Here is a 26,609-nt window from a genome sequence, read left to right as displayed (position 1 = left end):
GGTTAACAATACAGTTTGAACTATTTAATTACATGTGTTCTGCATACTTCATATATAGTATAGATAGTTAATTTGTCTTATTGGTATAAAATATATAGTGTTACATGAACCAGTTGCCACATGATCCCTCCTCCCTTCACCGGAAGATCCTGTGAGAGAAACATTCTGATTGGCTCCCATAAAAGCGGAGGTAGCCTGTTTGTTTCCAGGGAGGCGGGATCTTGAAGTTAGTAAATACTGCGATGCTGTGAACTGCTGTGGTGTTCACATTGAGATTGGCTGAATGATGTGACTCCTGTATTTCCACGGGGCATTCTGTCCGTGGAAAGCCTTGTACTGAGTAAGTCTGTTCAATAAAACTGATCAGATGTGACGACTAGAACCTGCTGCTTGCCTCCTTTCTTCAACTCCACCATCACTGCTACAAAGACACATTGGGTCACTTGGTGCATAACATATACATCATTGTCAATACTGAAGAACGTACAAAAATACCTCAAAATTGTGTAAATGTACTAATAGTTACTTTACACCACTATACTGCATACTGCATATATAAAAAATATATATCCTCTTTTTTTATATAAAGAAAAAATCAAAACATTTGATGAATTTTAGACACTGCTGAAGAAAATTGGGCCAACTGAGACCCACTGTTCCAGCCTGCGCTGAATTTCAGAAACTGAACCAAAAACAATGGGGGGTGGTGTGGTAGATCAAGGCAGGGAAAAACGAAACACATCAGATATTGACAAGCCTTTGCTACAAAAACGTACAACTAAACATTTCTTGGTTTTTTTAGCCTCTTTTTACCACACAAAGTACAAGGTCCAAAAAATATATATTCCACCCTGTGATAAGACCTGAGAATAATATAGAATTTTATGAACAGGTAAGATAGGCAACTACATGTGGCCCAGAGCAATAAGGACCCCCCCCCCCCCATTCACGATGGTCAGAAGGGCCCTATTGGATTTTCTGTCCATAACAGGGTCTCAACAGTCTCAAGAACTACCTCACAAAATGGCAAAACATTTACTATTGCTGTTCTTTATACATGGTTGACCACGGCCCCCTAGACCTGTATACTAGAACTAATTTGTTTCCTTATTTCCCCTTCATCTTGAGTGCACAATTCACCATTATGGCGATAAATGCCCAAAACTCTCTTGTTCATGGCAATTGTTTTCTCATCTCCCTTTGTTTTTTCCTCCGTTTCATGTTTTTCAGCCATCCTTTCATTTCCTCCCTCCATTCTCTTTACTGCTTCTGCGTGCGTCAGCCCCTTTTATACTCTAATCCAATTCACACTTGTATGACACTGTGATGACTTGCAGTGAATGCACATCTGCAACTATGTTACATATTCAACATAGCCTTTCTGGCACATCTCCTCGAAACATCATGCACAATGACTGGCTATCCTCTCTTTTCCCCTCTCTGAAACGTTCCAATTTTAAATTTACTTACTCCCCCACCAGGTCGAGAAATGGGTCCATTAACTCCACTGAGAGTGGCACTCCTCTTATCACGCCCATCCTATTTGATTAACAACACGATCAAAACACTCGACTGCAACCATCACATTTTGTGGGTGTTAATCATTGCTTTCAACATCTGGCTCTCTGATTTGCACTCCATTACTGTGTGGTGGTCCCTCATGAGTCTCCATCTAAACCAAAGGGGCGGTTGGTGAGATCAGCTGAGTCACACGCGTGGAGAACATATATCAACACCAGGCCGCATTGCACATACAATCTAGTTTATTACTGACACACAGAGAAATATTACAGTATTGAACAGCGGACACATGATGTGCCTAGCAGGTATGAAAAGGATAAGAACAGAACTAGATAAAGTGCCCCTTGTAGATCGGCTATTTTTGCTATATTTGAATTGAAATCCTGCTTATTATTTCTTTGCTATTTTTGAATTGGAATCCTGAAAATTATAATTTAATTTCAAATGCATTTAGTTATACTTACAGTATGTTAACTTTATGAACTTAAATACAAAACAAATACATTGGATGTAAAAAGAAAAATACAATAACATTTTAATACTAGTCATTAAGCTACTAATATAGACGTGGGTCATGTTTGCATGTTTTGAATTGTAACAGCGGAAATCAATACTATTATCAGAATTCTGATATTAACCTGCAGGCCGCATTTAGTGAAGGTGGGGCCGCATGTGGCCCCCGGGCCGCCAGTTGCCCATGTATGTACCAGAGATTTCAGTTCCTTCTTTCTTTCCTCTTTGGCATGCAGGAGAAGTCTTTGCCATTAGCTGTGGTTTAAAAATAGTAATAGCCTAGTAGCCTACTAAACATCTAAGTTAACACCCATGGACTATTGATATGTTGCCAGTCATTCCTGTGTTAATTCACAATTTCACACTGTGCCACACACTCCTGATGGGGCCCTGAGGCACTGCAGAGTCTCAGACCCAGGGGGCCCAGGACACACTCCTGATGGGGCCCTGAGGCACTGCAGAGTCTCAGACCCAGGGGGCCCAGGACACACTCCTGATGGGGCCCTGAGGCACTGCAGAGTCTCAGACCCAGGGGGCCCAGGACACACTCCCGATGGGGCCCTGAGGCACTGCAGAGTCTCAGACCCAGGGGGCCCTGAGGCACTGCAGAGTCTCAGACCCAGGGGGCCCTGAGGCACTGCAGAGTCTCAGACCCAGGGGGCCCTGCAGAGTCTCAGACCCAGGGGGCCCTGAGGCACTGCAGAGTCTCAGACAGGGGGCCCAGGATCCGCCCTTGGTCACTAGGTGACACTGAAGTTGAGAGACCCATAGTGAACATTAATAGGGCCAGGCTCTGACTAATTTCAACCTTTGCGCATAGCGGTATTTACACTGAATTTAATCTCTCTCCTTCCATTGAGCCTGTGTTCCTTTAGTAACGTTAGCTACATTATTTATGTTCGTTTCTGAACGTCTGACAGCCTGATCAATTTCCATAATGAAAATATCCGATCTGCAAGCTCTCAGCATGCCGTGGATGTGAGACGTTGTGAGCTTGCAGATCGGCTATTTTCAACACGTAAGAAAATGTGGCTTTATAGATGGTGATCGTTGGATGTTGGATGAGGCGATGCACACTAGTGCTCCCCCCGGCCTCGGTTTAGCATTGTCCTGAAGCTAAACCCCTGGCACCCTATAATTGGTGGCATCTACATCATCTATCGAGTATGTGACATAGGCAGCTTGGAATTAATTCTGACTGGGGACTAACACAAACATGCAATAATAAATACACTTCATCTTTAAATCCTTCAGCAAGTTCTGTAGCCTTCATATACCGTACAGTATAGCCTTTTCCAGCTGATAACACAGTATAGGACTATAGCCTATACGAGAACGAGGGTGTGCCCTGCTACTCAAACCATCATAGACCTCGGACCAGTCCAGATCTCTCAAGAAGTGGCGTCATTGAGTGCAATTTAAGTGACCATAATATCATAACATTTTCTGCACTCGTAAAATTCATAAATCTGTAGTCAGTTGTCACAACACAATCAGATTCAGATCAATGAAACACTACTCTAGTGAAGCACTAACGGCAGCTCTGGAGAAAATGGACTGGTCCAATATTTTGAATTGCACCTTGGCCGAGGAGGCCTGGTCTTGTTTTAAATCTGCGTTCTTGTCTGTGATTGATAGCATAGCACCCGCAAAAGTTGTAAGGGTCATAGTCCGTACTGGACATGGGATGCATGGAGACATCTTGAATGTTTTCAAACTTCAAACAACGACTACATGCAGGAACACCCGTAATGACCCGTACTATAGGAGGATAGGCTACTTGAAAAGATCCGGGCCCCATCAGGGGCCCCGGGTGCCACGGGCTAACCATTGCTCCAAACTTCTCCAAACTTGGCTATGTCTAAAATTTTCTGGATTTGTAGGAGTTCGGGCATCTGTAGGAAAAAAACTTTTGCACACCTAGAAATCAGGCGTCTGCACAGGTGCGTAGGCCAGTGGACATCAATGAAAGGAATAGAATACACCAGCACACTGTGTATTTGCTCAGTACACATGAGTATTTTCTTTTTAATGCAACGTTTCGGTCCCTCCGGACCTTCTTCAGGAGTTCGGGCATAAAATTAGATCTGGGGCAGAATGAATGATTGTGTCGCAGACATACAAGGTGTGTTTCACTTTGTTGTTTATTTCCTGTCTTCGGCAGATATGGAAGCCGATATGACAATTGCAAAACAATTACATTACAGGATACAATCGGCTGTTGGTTTGCTTTATGTCACTGTGATCCTCAATTCCGCATTTTAGCCCAAGAGCAGAGAAGGAAAAACAGTAGAACACAATGATGAAAGCAAACAAACAGGTTTTCTTATGAAAGGTTTTCCTGATGAAGTTTGTTGTTATAGGCTACAGACAGTTGGAGCCTACAGCATTGTGTGTGTGTGTGTGTGGGGGGGGGGGGGGGGGGGGGGGATTTGACTGTGATACTATATATATATATATATATATATATATATATAAATCTTCACTCTTGCTTAATGTTACTATGACATTGACACTGCAACAAAAAACAATAAACTAACTATGCCATGTCTGTGCCATGATGATTGACAGAATTCCTGTTCTTTTATTTCATTATACTTCGTCTTTTTAAGATCTGGTGCCCTCTGCTGGTAAGATATAGACAAAGTCTTTCGCCATAATATGTCTCTTATTCTATGTTAAATTACTTATTACCCATGTAGGCCTATTACATTAATTAAGCTCAGAATCAGCAAAAAGGTAGGATACAGTATGCTCAAATACATAATACATTTCCCTGTAGGCTACTTGAACAGTAAATTTGACTGGCAAGTGGCAACACTAACAGGGTCAAAGCTAGTAAAACTTTACAAAGTGTGTCAAACTATGATGTCTCATCTTTCTAATTATTAACTGTAGTAGTCGGTGTGTGGCATATACATGTGTGCTTTGAGGGGAAACCCAATTACAACCCCACCCACATTGCAGCAGTCCGACCTCATACCAGACCGAGACCCTAGCCTATAGTGGGAGGGGGTTGCATTTTCCAAACACGTGTGACGCATCCCCTTTTGCTTATTAAACATGGTTAGCGGTGCAGTCACACTGACAAACTTCCACTCAGTCAGTGTGGGGAAAGGAACCCTCGGGCGTACTGTGTAGTGTACTCAGTGGTCTCAGGGCTGCCAAACTCGTGTTGTAGGTATGGAGGATACTAAAATAACATGTACCAATGGAGTAAAAGGACGGTCCAAAATAGACCATGAAGAGCGTACACACAGCGCCGTCTGTTGTGGCACTTGCTTTAAGGGCATCAAAGACTGGATACCGGTGGATTACAAGAGAGAAATAGTCCAGGTGTTAAAACTAGCCGGACCAGTGGTAAGCGTTGGTTTTGAATGATGTAACACGTGAAATAATTCAGTCTAGGCTAGAAATATATTTACTGTATACTATATACATGCTTTGTTGATATTTGGCTGTGTTGTGTGTTTCAAGTGTCAAAAACTATAACAGTCATTATTCATTATTTCTTAAGTTAATAACAAATAGCATATCACCTGATAAAGTTCAACTTTTTTGGGGGTGGGAAAATCTCTGCCCCTAGAGGCTGGGCTGCTCCTCGCAGCCAGGCAGTGCTGCTACAATGGAATTAAGTGAGTGAATGAGTGAGTGAGTGAGTGAGTGAGTGAGTGAGTGAGTTCCACTTTTGCTTTGGCAATGTAAACGTATGTTTTCTCATCTCATTTCGCCAATAAGCTCCTTTGAATTGAATTGAATTGAATTGAATTTAATTTAATTGAATTGAATTGAATTGAATTGAATTGAATTGAATTGAATTAGTGAGTGAATATTGTAAATACATAAGGAGGCCAGGAGCATTTTAAATTATGTTATTAAAGGCAGACTTGTGGGTGTGGACTGTGGGTAGAGTCATTACATTATTATGTATTCACTCAAGGGGTGAGAGTTGCTGATCACACCAAAATCAGTGGGAATCCTATACAACATTACGGTGCAGACTCAGAGTAAATTTATTTACTTTCGTTTTTCTGTTCAGCTATACAGCAACAGGTCTGGGAGAACTGGTTTGTTCTTGGAATACATGAAGGTTATTGGGCACCAAAACACTGTGGGCATTTGGTAAATCTGGGCACCTAGAGTGGATATGGGCACCAAAACAGAGTGGAAAATGGGAATACTGGGAATACAGAATGGGACCCTGAGAAGTCTGGGCAAGAGTGGGCTCCGGGAATACTTTGTAGGCTATGTGAAGTCTTAAACATTACGTTTATTATATTTGTCATAGTAGGCTGCAGCTGTGTCCGCTTTCGTTTTTCCCTATTAAAGTTGGTTAATTACTTTCCATATGTAAAGCTGGCTTTGGGTACTTAGAAAAGTGATATATTTATTATTATTATTATTATTATTATTATTATTATTATTATTATTACACAGAGAGTTTTGGCTTGGGTTGTGGTTTTTAACATTACTGGTTGAAGCTGAGCACTAAATCACCTTTTACAGCAAACTGCCTATACAAAGAAGCATTGATGTTTGGTAGGTCACTCAAGCGCAAGAATTGTGTCATGGGGTACCCAATGCCCACTACCCATGCATTCACACGTTCAAAGGCAATTCATTCTGGGATGTGTGAATGACCCAGTTTAGCAGTAGTTAATTAGTTAGTAATTAACATAATTATTACCTACTGTATAGTGTATAGACACATACACTTTTTTTTATTACTATTTTTGTTCTGACACAGTTAGTGTTCGGATTTGAATCCCTCCGAAAGGGAATGTTTTGCCCTGGTAGTTCTGGCAATGATAACTACTCAGCCTCACACACATTGGAATAAACTTGAGAAACAAATAACTTTAACTCTTGTTATTTATTTTACCAAAACTCTTTCACACACAACCACACACACTCTCTCTATACTTGTGTACGGTTATGGCCGACCTGTGAGTTGAGGCGCTAGCAATAGCCTCAAGTAAATACAACACGTTGCTGCAGGCAGGCAGGTAATTTACTGTAACACACCAAAAGAAAACAAATCACACTATTAATATAACATAATTATACACATTGACTGTAAACCTGAACATCATGCAAGAAATTATGAAGGAATTAACGTCATATTAACAATTAAACCGCTGGTACTCACACATTGGTCTCTACCAGTTGACAAACATCTCCGCACTGACTAAATGACCAGCTTGCACATGCGCAGTAGCGTCCCTCACCAAAACATTCCCTCAAAATGACATATAAACACGGGTTCCAATAAAATACAGTTAAACATGCTCCCCTTTCCCATGCAATAAAATCACCCCTAAACATACATATTTACCCAAATTATCCCCTCATTTTACTCCTGAGATAAGTTTGTAAACTTTATGGTAGAATAATAAAACACGATGTTCTGTTAGCCAGGTGTGTGACCCCTTCTCAGCCACTAGAGGCACTCGTCCACCCATAAATAACCCCACACCTCCCACTCAAGCTAGAGGTTACCAAACCGAATAGGTTGTAAAACATCAATTATTCATTTATAAAAAACATAAAATTCCTAAACAGAGTTTACAGAATCAAAGCAAACATTTATCAAAAATAAACATGCTTAATCTGTGTTTACAGAACCAAAATACCTATAAAAAGCACATACATTTCTCTCAAAGGAGGTCGGCACCACCGCCTTGCTCCTTACTGAGTGCTGGTTTGCCCCTAATCACTCAGCTGCCTCAATGAATAGCACACAGTCACACAAAGTCACACAGTCTTTTCTGGGCACTCTCACTGAGGACTAAACTCCTGTAGGTCATTAATCAGGATCAGGACCATCAGACTCCGCAGAAACCTGCGAAGCCAGGTAGATAGCCCCGACGCCCTGGCCCTCATCACCTGGTCCCAGCTGATGAGTAGACCCGGGGAGAAGTTGACCCCGGTCGTCGGACAGAGTCTCAAACCAGCCCCTCCCACTGTGGTCAACCCCCACCCTGTCGCTCCGCTCAGGGCTGCCCCTCATGGACCAGGCAAAATGGGTGGCAGCCACTTCCCTCACATCCTCACACAAATCAGGATGTGATCCACTGACAACCATCCCCAGTGGCCCTTCCCATAGCACCAGATCGCCACGTCTCGCCTTTGGTTTAAAAGCAAGGCGACCCTCTTTAGCACTTATGAGAAGTTCCACCTTCCCTGGGCGTGTCAGATCACCGGGTCGGACTTCATTTGGGAATAACTTCTCCAAACGCTCTGCGTCTACTGTAAAGCCCACCTTGGCGATCTCATCAAGCCCAACACAGACCAACTTGTGAGTGCGAAACAGTCCGTTCTCCCTTTCCACCAGCAAGTTCACAGTGAACATCTGTGACTGAATTCTGGTCTCCATACCAGCCACACCACGCACCGTCAGTGTGATAGGATCACCGCGTAACTCCAATCTCTTTGCAGCCTGTTTGGTTATATAGCTCGTGTCTGAGGCAAAGTCAATTAACGTGCTCAAGTAATCCCCACTGGCAGTCAACACATCGAGCAACATCAAGAGAACGGAGCACCCCTTCGGCCCCCTACTGTCCGCACACATGGTTGTGGACGTCTCGTTTGCATGAGCCTGCTCGAGTTCAGCCAACCGCTTCCTCAGGGAGTATATTTTTGCAGCGTCAATCTCCCGCTGCGTACCTGGGCTTCGAGGCTCTATGTCTTGATCCCCCCTGGCATTGTCCTCCGGTGCAGTGCCACTAGAGGGTTGTGCTTTAAGGCATAGCCAGTAGTGGTGGTCAGATGGAGCACCACCATTTTTGCACTCCTCTTTGAAGCACAAAAAGGTATTTCTTTTGCACTGCCCAGCATGCGGACCCAGACACTCAAAGCACACCTTTGCCGTTTTTGCCTGGGCTCTCCTTAAAAGCTTTGCACCTATATAGCTGCCCTGTGTGACCGTCTTCGCTGCAGATGACACAGGGGCCCCGTGCCGAGCCACCCCTCTCATCACTCACTGTTGCCCGGGTAGACGCAAACTTCTCCTGCGCCCTGACTCCCGGCCTCTCGTTGGGCTTGTTGCGACCCTGCTGGCCTGGCCGATTGGACTCCATTTGTTCCAACTGTGTCAGCATTGTCTTTTGGCCCAACAAGAACTCCAGCAGCTTGTCAAAGAGGTTACGTGGGTAGACTCGGTTTGTTGCATCACCTTTAAAAAGCAACCATCTCTCCTTCATGTTAGATGGCAACTTACTCAAAAGCGACCTAACCACCAACTGATTTTTGATCACGTCGTCGCAGCCCAAATCCACCAGGTCCAACAGCGCCCTTTCCACCGCATGCATTAGCTCTATTGCCTCTTCAGGTTGGTAATCACGCACCGCTGGTCTCTCCTGCAGATCTAGCACGATCTCATCCGCAATCTGAGACACATCACCGTAGCGGTCTTCCAACACACGAAAGACATCGTCCGCGCTACGGCAATGAGAGAGGCTGTGTTTGCTTTTCACTGCTTTATCAATGCTGTCCAGCAAGTGAAACAAACGCACCTCTGGAGAGCCTGTGGGTTCTGCCATTAGCTGAATTTTCACCCAGCTCTCCTTCCACCGGTAGTAGTCTCTCCTCTCTCCATAGAATTTTGGTAGGCCCATGGGAGCCAGCGTAAACCTCGGCCCATCCGCCCCCATCGCTGGGGCGGCACGACCTGGTCTTCCACCTGACCCTCCTCCCGGCAGCCTCCCACTTCTGTCACTCACCAGCCCTCTGACCCGAACATCCTGCTCCGTGTTACTGTCCTGCAGCGAAGACACTGGCGGTCGGCCTAGGGAAGGCACCCGCAAGGCACCACCGCCCGGCTAGTGGTAGCGACTCCACCACTGTAACCCTCACCAGGACTAACATCCCAAGACTCCTTTCCTTTCTTTCCAAAACCCTTGAACGTGTTGTCTCTAACCAGCTTTCTCTCCATCTCTCACAGAACAACCTGCTGGATCCCAACCAGTCAGGATTCAAGAAGGCACACTCCACGGAAACTGCACTCCTCGCAGTCACAGAAGCACTACATGCTGCCCAGGCTGCTTCCCACTCTGCAGTCCTGATTCTCCTAGACCTATCGGCGGCATTTGACACAGTGAACCACCAGCTGCTCCTAGGCACCCTAGCTGATCTAGGCATCGGCGGGACGGCACTGAAGTGGTTCTCCTCCTACCTCTCTGACCGGACTTACCAGGTTTCTTGGAAAGGTTTGCTATCATTCCCCCGCACCCTCCAAACTGGGGTCCCACAGGGATCTGTACTTGGTCCCCTCCTCTTCTCACTGTACACTAAATCCCTTGGCACCATCATCTCTGCTCACAATATATCCTATCACTGCTATGCCGATGACACACAACTGTTTCTATCCTTCCCCCCCTCTGCCACCCAGGTAGAAGAACGCATCACTGCATGCCTGGCTGACATCTCACAGTGGATGTCTTCCAACCACCTCAAGCTGAACCCAGACAAGACTGAGCTTCTGTTCTTCCCAGCTAAGTCCTGCCCTATGCGGGAGCTAACTATCTCCGTAGACAACGCCCTGGTAAAGTCTGTCCCGACAGCCAGGAACCTTGGTGTTGTCCTGGACAGTCAGCTCTCGTTCAAAACACACATCACAGCTGTCACTAGATCCTGTAGGTTTACACTCTACAACATACGACGAATTAGACCGTTCCTCACCCAGGAGTCAGCCCAGCTCCTAATCCAGACAACAGTCTTGTCAAAACTTGACTATTGTAACTCCCTCCTTACTGGCCTACCGGCATGTGCACTTAAGCCCCTCCAACTGATCCAAAATGCCGCAGCCCGCTTGGTCTTCAACCAGCCAAAATTCTCACATGTCACCCCCCTTCTCCGCTCCCTCCATTGGCTCCCGGTCGCTGCCCGCACAGAATACAAAACTCTGATGCTGGCATTCAAAGCAACCAAAGGCATGGCCCCCCCATATCTCACAAGTATGATCGTACCCTACAAACCCTCCCGCGCACTCAGATCAGCCAACGCAGGGAAGCTGGAGGTACCTTCACTAAAAACGCCGGGACAACGCTCCACATGTCCCAAACTCTTCTCCCTTCTGGCTCCAAAACTATGGAATGCACTTCCCATCACAGTCAGAACTGCAGCCTCACTCCCAATCTTCCGCCGTAGTCTGAAAACCCACCTCTTCAGACTCCACCATGGCCCGTAGCACTTGCCCTAGCCTAGCCCCTTAGATAGCACATTATGTAGACTTAGATAGTATTTTAAACAGACTTATAGCTTGTTACGTAGACAGCTCTAGAATTGCACTTTATGTAGTCATAGCACTTTATAGTACACATGTATAATATATTATATAGTATAGTATGTATAGTTAACATAGATACTCCACTGTTACGTTCTTAGTTTACGCATGATTCATGATAACTACTTCTTATATATGTGATGTATATGCCATGCTTTTGTTATTGCTTAATGTAAGTCGCTCTGGATTAAGAGCATCTGCTAAATGCCTAAATTGTAAATTGTAAGACGTGGGGTCCATCTTCACCTTTACTGGGCTTTTGTTAACAATGTCCCTTTCAACGGACTCTTCTTTATCAGCCAACAGGTGCTTTAGTTCAACAACAGCACGCTCCCATTTGCCATTATTGTCACTGTCTACTTTCTGTAGCTTAGCTGCTTCCACATCAGGGATGTATCGCTTCCACTTCTCCACAAACATCTCCATCTTTACAACAGAAATCTTTATATCAGTTGCCACCACATCTCGCATCTGACACGTTACCACCTTGTCTGCGAGACTCGCAGCCGCTTCAAAGGCGTTATCAACCTCTTCATTTATCTCCTCAAAAGGAGTTGACAAAAAACGCCTCCATAATGTGGCCTGCAGCTCCTGGAAAACTTCAGTATACTTTAGATGGCACTCTGACATCTTGTTGCCCACCTCACGTATTTCCACTGTATAGCCAGTGCCCTCAACCTCTTCCATGGTTACTTGGTAGCCCACACTGGCATCAATAAACTCGTCATATCTGTCCCTGGGCTCCAATTGCTCATTCTTTAGTTCGTAGTCATCATATCTACTAATGCTGGCTTTGATGACATTGAGCTTTTTGGTGAAAGCCCTCTGAGCCAAAGTACGCTTCTGCTTTAATTCCCCAAAGTCCCCCATAGCTCCCTCAGTTATTGAATGCAAAAAGGAAACTTAGGATCTGGCGCCCCCTCAGTGGCTGCACTATGTTAACGCACTCAAAAAGTCACTCTTGAGACACAGAAGTCAATTTCAAAGTCAATTGCGCCCTCACGTGGCCACTCTCTGCTAACGCAAGCCTTCCTGACTCACGTGCTTTCCTTGATGACGTCACAGGTCTTGTCCACGTTAGTTTGTTTGTTTAGCTCATGCCCATAGCAACATTAGCAAATAAATGCACTTTAGCTTTGGTAGCAGATTTAGCTTTTAGCATCAAGCTCTTCTTCTTTCAGTTAGCCCAGCAATGAACATAGCAAAGTCAATCCTTGTTTTAAGTTAGCTGAGCAATGAACATAGCAAAGTCAATCCTTGTTTTAGTTAGCTGAGCAATGATGAACATAGCAAAGTCAATCCTTGAAGAATAAACAAACACAGTTAACACAGGGATCGGCTCATGAGAGTGTCCGATCCTCCTAAACATGTGTGCGTGGTGCTATGTTGTTGACACGCGACGCTCCGCACCACGAGTGCATCGACGTCCTTCCTCGCTGACGTCCTGGTCTCGCCTCCCTGATGCAGACTTTGCAGAGCTGGCGTCCTTCAGGTGTCTCTCCGCCACTTTCACGGGGATGACACGGCTCTGTCGACGCAGCTGAGCCTCTCCACTCTGCTTGTCGACTTTTCATCAACAGCCCCGGTCACGTTGTCGTTTTCACCACGACGCACGGGCCGACCTGTTGTTTATTAATCCACCGGTACACACGGTGCTAAACTTATCACTGGGCTAGTACCAGTGTTATTTGCCTGTATAGTCGGCGTTATATTTTCTTTTTGCCGCTTTAGGCAATGTTAAATTACTGTTCGGATTTTAATCCCTCCGAAAGGGAATGTTTTGCCCTGGTAGTTCTGGCAATGATAACTACTCAGCCTCACACACATTGGAATAAACTTGAGAAACAAATAACTTTAACTCTTGTTATTTATTTTACCAAAACTCTTTCACACACAACCACACACACTCTCTCTATACTTGTGTACGGTTATGGCCGACCCGTGAGTTGAGGCGCTAGCAATAGCCTCAAGTAAATACAATTTACAATTTACAATTTAGGCATTTAGCAGACGCTCTTAATCCAGAGCGACTTACATTAAGCAAAAACAAAAAGCATGGCATACATCACATGTATAAAAAGTAGTTATCATGAATCATGCGTAAACTAAGAACGTAACAGTGGAGTATCTATGTAAACTATACATACTATACTATATAATATATTATACATGTGTACTATAAAGTGCTATGACTACATAAAGTGCAATTCTAGAGCTGTCTACATAACAAGCTATAAGTCTGTTTAAAATACTATCTAAGTCTACATAATGTGCTATCTAAGGGGCTAGGCTAGGGCAAGTGCTACGGGCCATGGTGGAGTCTGAAGAGGTGGGTTTTCAGACTACAGAATACAACACGTTGCTGCAGGCAGGCAGGTAATTTACTGTAACACACCAAAATAAAACAAATCACACTATTAATATAACATAATTATACACATTGACTGTAAACCTGAACATCATGCAAGAAATTATGAAGGAATTAACGTCATATTAACAATTAAACCGCTGGTACTCACACATTGGTCTCTACCAGTTGACAAACATCTCCGCACTGACTAAATGACCAGCTTGCACATGCGCAGTAGCGTCCCTCACCAAAACATTCCCTCAAAATGACATATAAACACGGGTTCCAATAAAATACAGTTAAACATGCTCCCCTTTCCCATGCAATAAATTCACCCCTAAACATACATATTTACCCAAATTATCCCCTCATTTTACTCCTGAGATAAGTTTGTAAACTTTATGGTAGAATAATAAAACACGATGTTCTGTTAGCCAGGTGTGTGACCCCTTCTCAGCCACTAGAGGCACTCGTCCACCCATAAATAACCCCACAGTTAGACTATTATGTTCAATTTAAGTTAGTTAAGTATTTCATATAACATCAAGCATACATTATTTTTCCAAATCAACCTCAACTGAGGAGCATTTTTAAACTGGGAATGTCTTAGACTGGGCTACATTCTAATTGTCCTAGCCGCTAGAAGTTAATCTTTCATTCAGGGCTATTTAAAATCAGGCGACCGACCTTGGGATGGAAAACTTTAGGCTAAATCAGGGTTGTCCAAAGTGCCGCCTGCGGTCCAAATGTGGCCCTGTGACAAATTGTATACGGCCAGCAGCTTCATAACTGAATAGAGGGTATGTGCATGGATAAAGTGAGTGGCAAATCAAGTGGCAAAGTGAGTTTAACTTTGTTATATGTTGATTAATACAATCAGATAGGACTTTTCTGTTTGAATGTATGGACTGTCAAGGCCAGAAAGTCGTTTTTTGCAACTTAGTAGGTGTTCCCGCATATAACTTCCGGGTACGATGATGATGCCCAACAGTATGGGACATTTTTCATTCAAGATTTTTAACCTGGGAATTTCCAGTAGTATTATTTGTCAGTGTTCCTTGTTCCTTGTATTTATTTTTTATTTTTATTTTTTACATTTGGAAAAAAGGATAGTACAAAGGAAGTTACACTTTGTTCACAGCAAACACCTGACAAAAGACCATTGATATTAAATATTGATGATGATTTAGTTAAACGGAATAATTTAAATGTGATGCATATGTATGTGACTTTGTTATAGTCCAAAGGTACATTATGTCAGAAGATGTAGTTGGCCCTTGGGTGTTTTAATAAAAAAATGGAAAAAATGGTGCCCAGCTCCAGTCCAGACTTCTCAGATGCCCACTCTTCTGGCTCCCGTTTGTTGCAATGACCACACTGTGTCAAAGGACATCAGTCTCCTCTACATCAGCCTGTGCGACAGTGTCATATACATACAAAATATTCTTAATATGCTAAACACTTTGCATTATAAATAAAATCCATTATTATGCAGTAAAGCCAAAGTTGGGATTATTCTGTAAATAAGCAGTGAATCACAAAAGGGTTTGTCTCATACATGTAACAACATTCACAGCTCTTCCTCTAGGTCTAATGGTTACATTTTGTTCTTGTTTCTATATTCTCTAACTATAGAAAAGTGGTAAGGGGATAATTATTTTTGTTTTTATGTTTCAGGTTTTGTCACAGTTGATGTCCTTTCTGATCAGTTTTGTCAGCACAGTGTTCTGTGGTCACATGGGGAAAACACAGCTTGCTGCTGTGGCATTAGCAATAGCGGTAAGAAAACTACTATTTACTACTTAAATCAATTCATCTGAACTTTTCAACCTGGCAGTCCTATATTGGACGTTGTCATTATAGGCAGACAGACATTTTCAAGTATAAATGGGTTTAATTGAAGTTAAATCCCCCAATGCAGGTCAGTAATGTTACTGGTATTTCCCAATGCAGGTCATTAATGTTACTGGTATGACCATTGGCACTGGCTTGGCGTCCACCTGTGACACGTATCTCAGGTACCTATCCCTGACCGTGTTTATCCATTCATTTTGTTTACCTAAACGTGTGTCTCATTCCTAGGGTCTACAAGAAAACAGTTCGACTGTGGTCTTTTGTATCAAATGTGTTTTTCTTTTGTTCAACTTATCCTCTTGGTCATAGACCGTATAGGCATTCACTATCAGCATGTATTTGTGTATCTCAGTGACCCACTGCGTACCTGTTTGTGCAGACTTATGGGAGCGGTAACCTAATGCGCGTGGGAGTGATAATGCAACAGGGGATTCTGATTCTGCTTCTGGCCTGTTTCCCCTGCTGGGCCGTCCTCATCAACACAGAGCCCATCCTGCTGGCTGTCCGGCAGAGTCCAGAGGTTGCCAGGTCAGCCTCAACTGCTTTATTATTATTTATTAATTATTTACTTTTGGAATTGTCATGCTTTTTAAAGTCTTTATCGTCATCAACAACCTCAACCCGCCCCACCCCTCCAATCAACCCATCATTTGCCTCTCTTATGTTATTGCCTTTTTGTTGCCTTGCATTTGCGTCTTTCGGACAGCTGCCATTTGGACCAGGTCTTACTCGACAAAGAGATCTCTGAACTCAAGTGACAACCTGATATAATAAAGAAATAAATGATTTATTCAGACACAGTGAAGAATAAGACAGGACAGAGAACAGGGGATAGACACAGATTGTAACACAGGTAGTTTCGAGGAAGCAATCTGATTGGTTGAAATAGCTCTCTTCTCTACCCGTGCTTCAAACGAGCACTACCGCACACTAGGGCTTTCACTTCTAGTAATTTTTACTAGTTGACTAGTTGACTAGTCGACTAGTTGTTTAACTAGGCCTACCTATTATGTAAAAGTATTTTCTTTTTTGTTAATAATAGTTTTGAAATAGTACATTAAAAACTGTGTACTAGCTGATCTTTGTTTAATTATTATTAACTAGTCAACTAGTACCAACAAGGTCGACTAGTGGATTTACTAGTCGACTAGTTGAATTGTCGACGAGTTACATAAAGCCCTACCGCACACCTAAATCAAAACATAAAAAACAGCTGTGCTGGGCAGTCCCCGCAGGCAGTAGCTACTAGCTAAGCTAGGTGTTTACACAGGACATGTTATGTCGTAATGATAGTATGATACTGTCATAAAATACGGGTAACTGTGGTATAATCGCAATATCACACTCAAGTATGTGCGTTACCGCCATTAATGGTGTCGTTTTTGTCACCTCCGTTGGTGCATGGTGACAGCATTGACCATTTTGGTGCTGCTGCTCTCATGGCTCCTCTGTAGGCACTTGAAGCTTGTAGGTTCTTGTGTCATGGTGTAGCAGACATTGCTGGTGAAAAGCATATCCCTGCTAATCATCACTGGCTGTTGAAATTAGTCCTTGCAGTCATCACAGAATTATTGTCAATCTGTGAGGTTTCAATCTTGTAGACTTGCTCAATCTTGTAGAGTCTTGTAGAGTTGATGATCAGTTCTTGTTGATTCTGCATAGCTTGCTTCTGTGGTCATCTCGTCTTTGTGGAGAAATCCCTGGAGAAATCCCTTCATCTTTGAGTTCTTTAAAATGAAGTGTTTGCTGTTGATTACAGCAAAGCATTCATCCCATCCTCGTCGCCATATGTTGTCGATTAAATAATCGTCCAAAGATGAAGGAATGACAAAGTTCTTCAGGGTGAAGTATTGAGAATTTATTAAGAAGATTCAGCAGAGAAACAATATACAGAGAGTGAGGAACAGGCCTCCTTGCCTGTTCCAGCAGCCCCTCCGGGCGCAAGCCTCCCCAACCCCATTCTCAGAGAGTCCTTATTGTCTTGTCTTAACAGAGATGGTATACTGAATGTCCATATACGGATCTGCGCTAAACATAAGGGCGACACAAATAAGTATACCTTTGCTGACAGTGTGGAGGGGTCAAGTCAGCTGTTAGATTGACAGCTGCATGAATTAGACTGAGCACATTGGTGAGCAAAGAGACTTAATGGAAGGAAGATAAATACACAATAATGCATATATTTGGCACTGTAGTTGGCATTCTAAAACTCCCATTACAGTGTGTGTGTGTGTGTGTGTGTGTGTGTGTGTGTGTGTGTGTGTGTGTGTGTGTGCGTGTGTGCGTGTGTGCGTGTGTGCGCGTGCGTGCGTGCGTGCCTGCGTGCCTGCGTGCCTGCGTGTGTAAAGTAAGTAACTCACCTCTTCAGACTCTACCTTAGCCCATAGCACTGCTAAAAGCAATTGCAGGCGCATGCAAAGGCTAAATTATGTATTTGTAGACACAGACAAGATGTATCCACTCTCCCTTCCTCTGACCAACTGCCATGTTGTGAATTACCCTGCTGTGTCTGTGTTTCCACCCCCTTTGGTCAACAAGCGTGTGGCCAGCGCAGCTAACAAAGACTCCAGATACTAATACCTTAAGATGTCCCTCCAACCCTTGTTTATCCTTTTATCTTTTTAACCTAGCACGGATCTTGTACTTGTTTTGCTTTGTTTTGTTTTTAATAACGTTTGTTTTTTAGTCTTTTATGTAAAGCACTTTGGGTATATAGAAAAGCTCTGTATAAATTTGAGCTATTATTAGTATTATTATTAGTATTATTATTAGTATTATTATTAGTATTATTATTAGTATTATTATTATATAGACATAGCATTCTATAGTATAGTGTTTACATATAGTTTCACTGTACAGGTGATGTACACAGGATGATGTACACAGGATGTTTTTAGTTTACTAATGATCCTAGTTGACTATTTCTATGTATTTGATGTACTAGTCCTTGTACAGTGTGGGTAATGTAATTGGGAGGAAATTGTTAACGGATGAGCTTGGGAAGTGCACAACGTTATAATATTATTAGGCTAGTGGTCTGCGTGCGGAGCATTCCCTGGGGGGGGGGGGGGTCTGCAAGTGTATTCCTGGGACTCACATAAATACGTCTCTGTGTGGCTGAGACACGCACGTATGCACGCACACACACGGCACACGCCCAGTGTGTGTCGGCCAGACGCGAAATTGTATAGGCCACTAGTTTGTTATGTTGCGGTTGTAGCAGAGGAAGTATGCCAGTGGGGTAACGCCGAGAATGGTGGCCAGTGATGCAGGTGATGCTAGGAGGCAGGGGTGCGAGGTGTCGCATTTTCCCATGTAAGTCGATGGGAAATTTTAATTCACTAATAAATTAATTATTAAGTTATAATTTGTTAAATGGAAAAAAGGGCTTCGTTAAGACCTCCATAATGTTATGGTCAATGTCTGTGTGAATAGTGAGAGCGATTGGTGCAGCCAGTGAGGAGCAGCGACAGTGTTTCAGACATTCATTCAGACATTGAGTGAACTTTCTGTACATCGCTCTGGATTAAGAGCGTCTGCTAAATGCTCCTAAATTGGAAGTGTGTGTGTGTGTGTGTGTGTGTGTGTGTGTGTGTGTGTGTGTGTGTGTGTGTGTGTGTGTGTGTGTGTGTGTGTGTGTGCGTGTGCGTGCATAAAGACTGGCCCAGCTATATGTGAAGATCTTCATGCCCGCTCTGCCGGTGAGTATTATCTCCCTGCTATTCCCAGTTCAATCCACTGCATCCCATCATTGCATGAACCATCGCAGAGCATTTTGTCATTGTCACTGTCTATCACTGCAGGCTGCGTTCATGTACCAACTGCAAGCGAGGTATCTTCAGAATCAGGTGAGGTTGATTACACAAAAGCTCTGGCGTCATGTTTAATTTCTATAATTACACAGGATCAGGGGTCATCGCCATGCTGGCTTGTGGTGGACATTTTTGCCATGGACATACAAAATTAGTGGACAGAAACACACAAAGAGATAGCCCAGAATGACCATATCAGGTCTGTAACTCTGAGTGTGTACAAATGGATTTGGTTCCATTTGTACACTCTCAGAGTTAAGGGGGTCCTTGCAAATAAACCATTTGAGAACCACTAGTACTAGTTGGATTCCTAATATGCCATAGTGTCATAAGTGTTATACATAGTCTGAAGAACATTGAGCAATTGGGTCTTATGATCAAAATTAGAAAAACATTATAATGGCGTGTAAAAAAGAAAATCAAAAAGTCTTTGCCACGGACACATTTGTCCGTGTACGCACATATTGATGGCTCCTGCACAGAATCGTACTGTATGTGCTATTATTACTGGGCGAGAACCTGAAACTAATGTTTTGAGAGCTTGTCATTAATTATAATTGAGAAAAAAGCTTTGGTTGGTTTACAGGGTATCATGTGGCCCCAGGTGATAAGTGGAGTAATGGGCAATATTATCAACGTTGTTATCAACTACATCTTCCTCTTCCCTCTGGATTTGGGTGTTGCGTGAGTCTTCCCATTATCACGATATGCAAGACATAATGATTATTATTGCACTGTTAATAATTCTGCATTCATTGGTAATGAGCTAAATACATTAATATGAATTGCCATCTTGGCCTTGCTGCATTGTCAGTATCAACCATTGCTTTAAGTCTTTTGAGAATCCAGAGAATTCCATAATCTAGATAATTATTCATACTGTAGATCAAGTTCAAATTGATTGTGCAACTCAGAGTTGATTCATTAGTAGCTCAGAGGATTAACAGGATTTTACATTGAAACATACGGTATGTTTCCTCTTGGCTGAACTAATAGTGGATCTGCAGCCGCCAACACCATCTCCCAATACTGCCTGGCAGTGTTCCTGTATGTTTACATCTGTTGGCGAGGACTGCACAAATCCACATGGGGAGGTGAGCTCATTTTCCCTTCCAATTTGGAGAGATGGTAATTCATTATACACAACAATAATACTGTAGCTTTGTTTAAATCAAATGCTCCCTTAGCCTGGATTCATTTTTCAGTGTTTGCAGTAATTCAGTTATATTGTCTGAGATCATAGATCGAGCGGTAGAATAATACGAACAGATGAAATGGGACGCCCATACACTTGCAGTGCTTGTCCCCATATGAACAAATAAATAGACGTATACATAAGTACAATGTAAAGTCTTTCACCAGCAAATGTGAACATAAACCTATCGCCTATGAATGGATACAGTATATGTACAAACTAGCGACAGTGGAAATGAGACTGATACTGATAGTATGCACAGTGCCGTGTCAACTGCCAGTGGATTATATATGTACATAGGTGTTAACTTTAAATTGAACACTGAGAACTCTCTCGTGTGTAATGTTTGACAACTATAGTGCCACTCTCACTGCTTAATGCAGCAGCAGCACTGACACAGCTCCTTAGAATAAAGGTTATTTTTCGGTTTAGCAATTTATCAGCTAAATGTTACCCTGTTGGTGCAGTATATCACAGCTTTGCATTATGTACTGAGTTACCCTTACAATCTGTTAAATGTGTTGAAGAGAAAACAGATTAAGTTAAATGAAATAAAATAAACACTTTGGTGTGTGAATTCAAGTATATTTGATCTAACAGAATTGGTACAGTGAATGTATTACTCTAATGTCTGCAGAATTACAAACACAATGTTACACATTTAAAGAGCTCTAATCCAATATCCGTTTTGGGAAGAGAAAAAAGAAATCACTACCAGCCTGTGAAATAATGTGTTCAGTCAATGATGTTAGTAACATACTACGTACTAGTACTAACATACTACGTACTAACTAGTCTAGCATAGCCAGACGCAGACGATACATACTGATATGTCTGGTTACATCGAAACCGCAGTCGAACCGGTTTCGAATCGGTTTCGAACCAACCGTGGTCGAAAAATGATGATATTGAAATTCAATTAAGGAACTAAAACTGTATGGAAACAATTAGGTAAAAAATATATATATATAAAGCATCAGAACCAATACAAACTTTTTTTTTTTTAAGATATTTTTTTGCGGCTTACGCCTTTTATTGGTTTTTGAAGGGACAGACAGTAGGCTGACAGGAAACGGGAGAGAGATGGGGGAAGACATGCAGTAAAGGCCGTGTCGGGCTCGGGAGTCGAACCCGCGGCACACTGCGACTGGATTACCAGTCGGGTGCCCAGACGGTTACGCCACCGCCTGGGCGAACCAATACAAACTAAGATGGACAATCCTTCATATTGGGACAGTAACAAGATTGTTGTTCATTGTGCATATACAGTATCAGACACAGTGAGACAAGACAAGAAAAAGAGCAGGGGGAAGAGACAGAGTAAATGGTCCATCTGGCCGACCGGCTGAGAGTCAAACCGGGACATGCTGTAGAAGGCATGTGCTGCTGCTATGCAACCTAACCTTTCGGTATCGGTATCTGATAACGCCTCTAGTCAGGTTGAAGCCGAATGCAGTTATGTTGAAACTTCTAAAATGTTACAAAAATCTTTGGCCAAAAAGAGGTTAAAGTGGCCTGCCTAAGAAAACTAACCGGAGTGTGAGGTCCATAGCACTTACCCTACCCCCTTAGATAGCATTTCTGTAGAGTTAGTTATCATTTGATACAGACTTATAGCATGCTATGCAGACAGCACTATAATTGCATTGTATGTAGTCATAGCACATCATAGTACATATGTATAGCATAGTATAGTATATGTGTATAGTTTTTTCATTATATAGATATTCCACTGTTACGTTCTTAGCTTACGGTATGCATGTTTCATGATAAATGCTTTTGTATGTGATGTATTCCCATGCTTTTTTGTTCTTGCTTAATGTAAGTCGCTCTGGATTAAGAGCGTCTGCTAAATGCCTAAATTGTAAATTGTAATTGTAAATTGTCCTAGACTTCATCAGCAAAGCAAAGTTACTATATTTACCCAGGGTATCTGGGCTAAGCTCAAGAACTTGTTTCCAGCCAGGCCCTGCTCATAGAACATTTCATGGTAGTGGTTCAATGCGTGTGTATTGTTCAGGGCCTCTAATTTGGGGCTGTCCAATGTTGTATGAATAAGTGTCTCTTCAAATGGTTAATAATGGCTTATCTCCCAACTCCTCATTTGCCTGAACTATGAACATCTGGCTCCCAGGTTGGACACTGGACAGTCTGCAGGAGTGGGGTCCCTTTATCAAGCTGGCCATTCCCAGTATGCTTATGCTGTGCTTGGAGTGGTGGATGTTTGAGATTGGATCAGTCCTGGCTGGTTTAATTAGTGAGGCTGAGCTGGCTGCGCAGTCGATAGTGTACGAGCTGGCCAAAATCCCTTTCATGGTAACACATTTAAAGTGAATTATCTTGAATTTAAGGCTTTACATTTACTTTTAGTCATGCCATTTCATTATGTGTCGCTTGATATAATAATAGTATTATAGTATTTTAGAAACAAAAAAATAATAATATAGTCATAGATAACAGTAATACACTTTGGAAACATTATGCAATATTTAAATATGGTTAAAATAATATTTTAATGTGGTACAGCATTTTTATTTTTGAGCATGAATATATTACCACTTATAAAATGTATTCATGGTGAATGTATTCATTCAATTCAAGAAAAGTTTTTCTAAATGAAAGTAATGGTGCTGACTACAGGTCACAAGAACAGTAATAGTTGGTGGCTAACCATTCATAAACTGCTGTTGAGGTATGTGCAATGAGGAGATAAAACCCAATTGAAATATCACATTAAAACAATTAAGTAGTTTGTGCATTTGCTATTCTTTTCTCTGCCTGCCCTGTCTCACAGGCCCCTCTAGGATTCTCTGTTGCAGCCAGTGTACGAGTTGGTAATGCTCTTGGTGCTGGGAACACAGAGCAAGCCAAGTTGTCTGCCAAGGTCTCCGTCATCTGTGCAAGTATGAACCAATGCACAGTTTTGCACACATGCTGCCCACTTAATTACTGTATACACTCTAAAGGGAAGCTATCATGATGTTCAACATATGTGTTGTTGGGCTAATGTTCCATAACAGCTCTTCTGTGCATCTCAAATATTGAGTAAGTTGTGCTGAAAGGTTTATTGTCACTTAGTCTCTTGAGACAGACGGTTGACTCCATCAATATTCAAAGGAAAAAGGGCACTGTTTTCCCTTCCTTTTTTGACTATGGGTTCTCAGATTGGTTGTCACTAGACATATACATTTGAATATGTCATGTTATTTTTATTTACGCATTATGTTCTTTATGCCTGATACAGTTATAGTTTCATTCTTTTTTGGAGCTACTTTTGGAATCTCTAAAGATGTGATTGGATACATTTTCACCTCAGAACAGTGAGTAAAACCTCTTACAAGATACATTTAGTAACAGTAACCAGTACCTTTCTTAGTTTCATGTACCTACACTTTGTTCACACTGGCGGCTCCAAGTGGCAGCAGGAGGTACTGTAACGGATTTGCCTGATTTGCCACTGATTTGCCATACCAAACCACTACAATTATAGCTGTAAATTTTATGTTTTCAGTCCCTTATGCGATTACATTTTTACTTGCTTACTTACTTACATACTTACTTATGCTATTTATATAGTAATAGTTTCTATTATTAGTTATCTATCATTTTACTGCCTTTCTTGCCTGTCTATCTTTTGCAATATTATTTATATATATATATATATATATATATATATATATATATATAATTATTTGGTGGACATTTTTTCTTCTTCATTAAGAATTTCTATTTCCATGTCTTTTAGAGAAATTGTTGAGCGAGTTGCCGATGTATGTATTATTTATTGCTTCTTCCATGTTGCTGATGCCATTGCGGTGAGTGAGTACTGTTCTGCAACTTCATGTCTTCATGAAGTCATCATATATTATTATTATTATAACTTTTAGAGATGATATCACTTTCTCAAAATGCTGTGTATTTTGCACACAAAAAATATGTTTTCCTCTGCAGACTGTGACGGGGGGTATTGTAAGGGGAGCAGGGAGGCAGATGATAGGGGCCCTGTGTAACTTGATAGGATACTACTTCATGGGCTTCCCCATCGGTGTTTCCCTGATGTTCGCAGCCAAAATGGGCATTGTGGGTGAGTAGAACACCTTGTGTAGAACACCTTGTGTTGTACTGTATACTACAGTACAACACAAACAGATTATATTGTATCAAAAATTACATTTGGGCTGGTAAAACAGTGACGGTGGCCAATTTGAACTTAGAACCATGTATTGAGAGCTCTCCTTGTATTTCTATTGTAGGACTATGGGCAGGACTTTTCATCTGTGTCCTTATGCAGTCCATATTCTTCATAATCTTTGTGTCTAAACTGAACTGGAAGAAGGCAACAGAGGAAGTGAGTCCTTAGACTATAGCACAGTAAAATACTGTAAAAATGTTTTTATACTCTCAAGAGTTACGCAAATTAACTTTTACTGTGTGGCATAATTATTCTGATGTATGCAAAATATTAATGAAACTGTTCTGACTTAAGTTCTAAACCTGTCTGTAATGTCTCTAATTAGGCCCTGGTGAGAGCAGGTGTCCAGCTCAAGGACAGCAAAGAGACATTCGGAATGGAAAATCTGGGTAAGTGAAGCCTCCCTTTTGCTTTCTATCGCCCTCATGAAACACCTCTACTTTGCAGGAACCGTTGTGTCTTTTTGCGATGTAAATACAAAAAGAAACCTGACTCTGTTTCTCATTAGAACACTCCCTGGAGACACGGATTGATGGTGCCGTGAACCCGACCTCTGCATCCGCCTGTGTGAGCTCCGAGGAGGGGAACACGGACCTGGAGGTGCTTGGTTCCGACCAGGGTGGAGCAAACGCCACTACAGTTGGAGTCGTTCTGTCAGTCAGACAGTTGGTTTTACGGCGTGGCTTCACAGTGTTGATAATGGTCCTCATTCTCGCTGGCGGGGTCTTTTGCAGCGAGATTGTCATGAGACTGCTAAAATGAGTCGCCTACTGTATCAGCTTATTGGTGGCATTTGGGCAAGTGGTTGTTCAAACACCAAGGTCGGATAAGAGATGCCACACTATACACACACTATGCACACTGCCCTGTTTGCCTTAAAGCTACATTCCGTGACTTTTTTTAATCAGTGAGTTTTTTTTTCTAATGTAATCCTGGGCGCTACACTTCATCTGCCAACCTGGGGAGGCAGCAGACTGACCTCATGCTTCCTTCCATGCATGATGATTCCAAGCTGCTTCTTCTCACCTGACGGGGAGTTTCCCCGGTTGGACGTAGCGTGTGGAGGGAACACGTTATTTCAACCAGTTCCTTTCCCCTCCATCAGCCGGGGCGGCTGTCCACGGGGAGATCGTTTTGAGACCAGGATTACTGCATGTTTTTTGTGAGGGTACCTACTACCTACCCTAGGGGACACAGGGAGAACATGCAAACTCCACACAGAAAGGCCCTTTCGCCAACCCTCCCTCGGGTATGGGCACTGATGACGTGGAGGAGAGAACACGCCCCCAGTGCCCACAGCGTCCCCTGCGGGAATCGAACCCAGGACCTTCTAGCTGTGAGGCGACAGTACTACCGACTGCCGCCTGCGATTGCGGCGGAAGCCATGCAAGGTATCAACCAGCACATCGGGAGCAATGTGGGGTTCAGTGTCTTGCCCAAGGACACTTCAACATGTAGACAGAAGGAGCCGGGATTCGAACCGCCGACCCATGGATCATTGGACGACCTGATCTACCTCCTGAGCCACAGTCGCCACAGTGTCAATACATTATTTGATGGCAAACAGAGGATTTGATACAAGATATTTTTTTGTAGTTCGGACATCAATGCCATTACAGTACCTCTCAACCGGGAGAGTGACAATGAACATAAAACGTACAGATTGTAGCTTTAAGTCTGAGGCACAAATCAGAGCTAGTCTCCCTGTCAGGTATTTATTCCTTGCAGTGGAGAACATGAGTTAGTAAACATATTAAGGTATTTATATATAGCACCTTATAAAGCATTTAGTTTAAATGCTATTCAATGTAATAGTTGAGGTGAAAGCAAACAAACGTGATGCAATAAAATACAGTACAATACACATACATACACAGTACACACACACA

The 26,609-nt window shown here is 42.6% G+C and overlaps 2 protein-coding genes across 2 annotated transcripts in view; both read left to right on the top strand.

Moving 5' to 3' along the window:
• The window catches only part of LOC306921222 (ATP-dependent RNA helicase SUPV3L1, mitochondrial-like), a gene marked incomplete at both ends in the record, with an annotated part of 427,184 nt that overhangs the window by 74,737 nt on the left and 325,838 nt on the right, over positions 1 to 26,609 (top strand). The gene's annotated exons all lie outside the window — the stretch shown is intronic.
• Positions 5,098 to 25,482, top strand: LOC306922089 (multidrug and toxin extrusion protein 1-like; the record flags this gene model as incomplete). The annotated part of the gene is made up of 17 exons (XM_079499482.1): positions 5,098 to 5,136; positions 5,323 to 5,394; positions 15,345 to 15,446; positions 15,621 to 15,701; positions 15,901 to 16,049; positions 19,180 to 19,222; positions 19,325 to 19,369; positions 19,920 to 20,017; positions 20,330 to 20,427; positions 22,663 to 22,844; positions 23,323 to 23,431; positions 23,773 to 23,848; positions 24,274 to 24,343; positions 24,480 to 24,612; positions 24,782 to 24,876; positions 25,046 to 25,109; positions 25,229 to 25,482. 17 exons carry the CDS (start codon positions 5,098 to 5,100, stop codon positions 25,480 to 25,482), a joined length of 1,710 nt encoding a protein of 569 aa, XP_079355608.1.

Source organism: Electrona antarctica (genome assembly GCF_951216825.1).
Source record: "Electrona antarctica genome assembly, chromosome: 4".
Lineage (NCBI taxonomy): Eukaryota > Metazoa > Chordata > Actinopteri > Myctophiformes > Myctophidae > Electrona > Electrona antarctica.
This window is presented reverse-complemented; position numbering and strand designations above follow the sequence as displayed.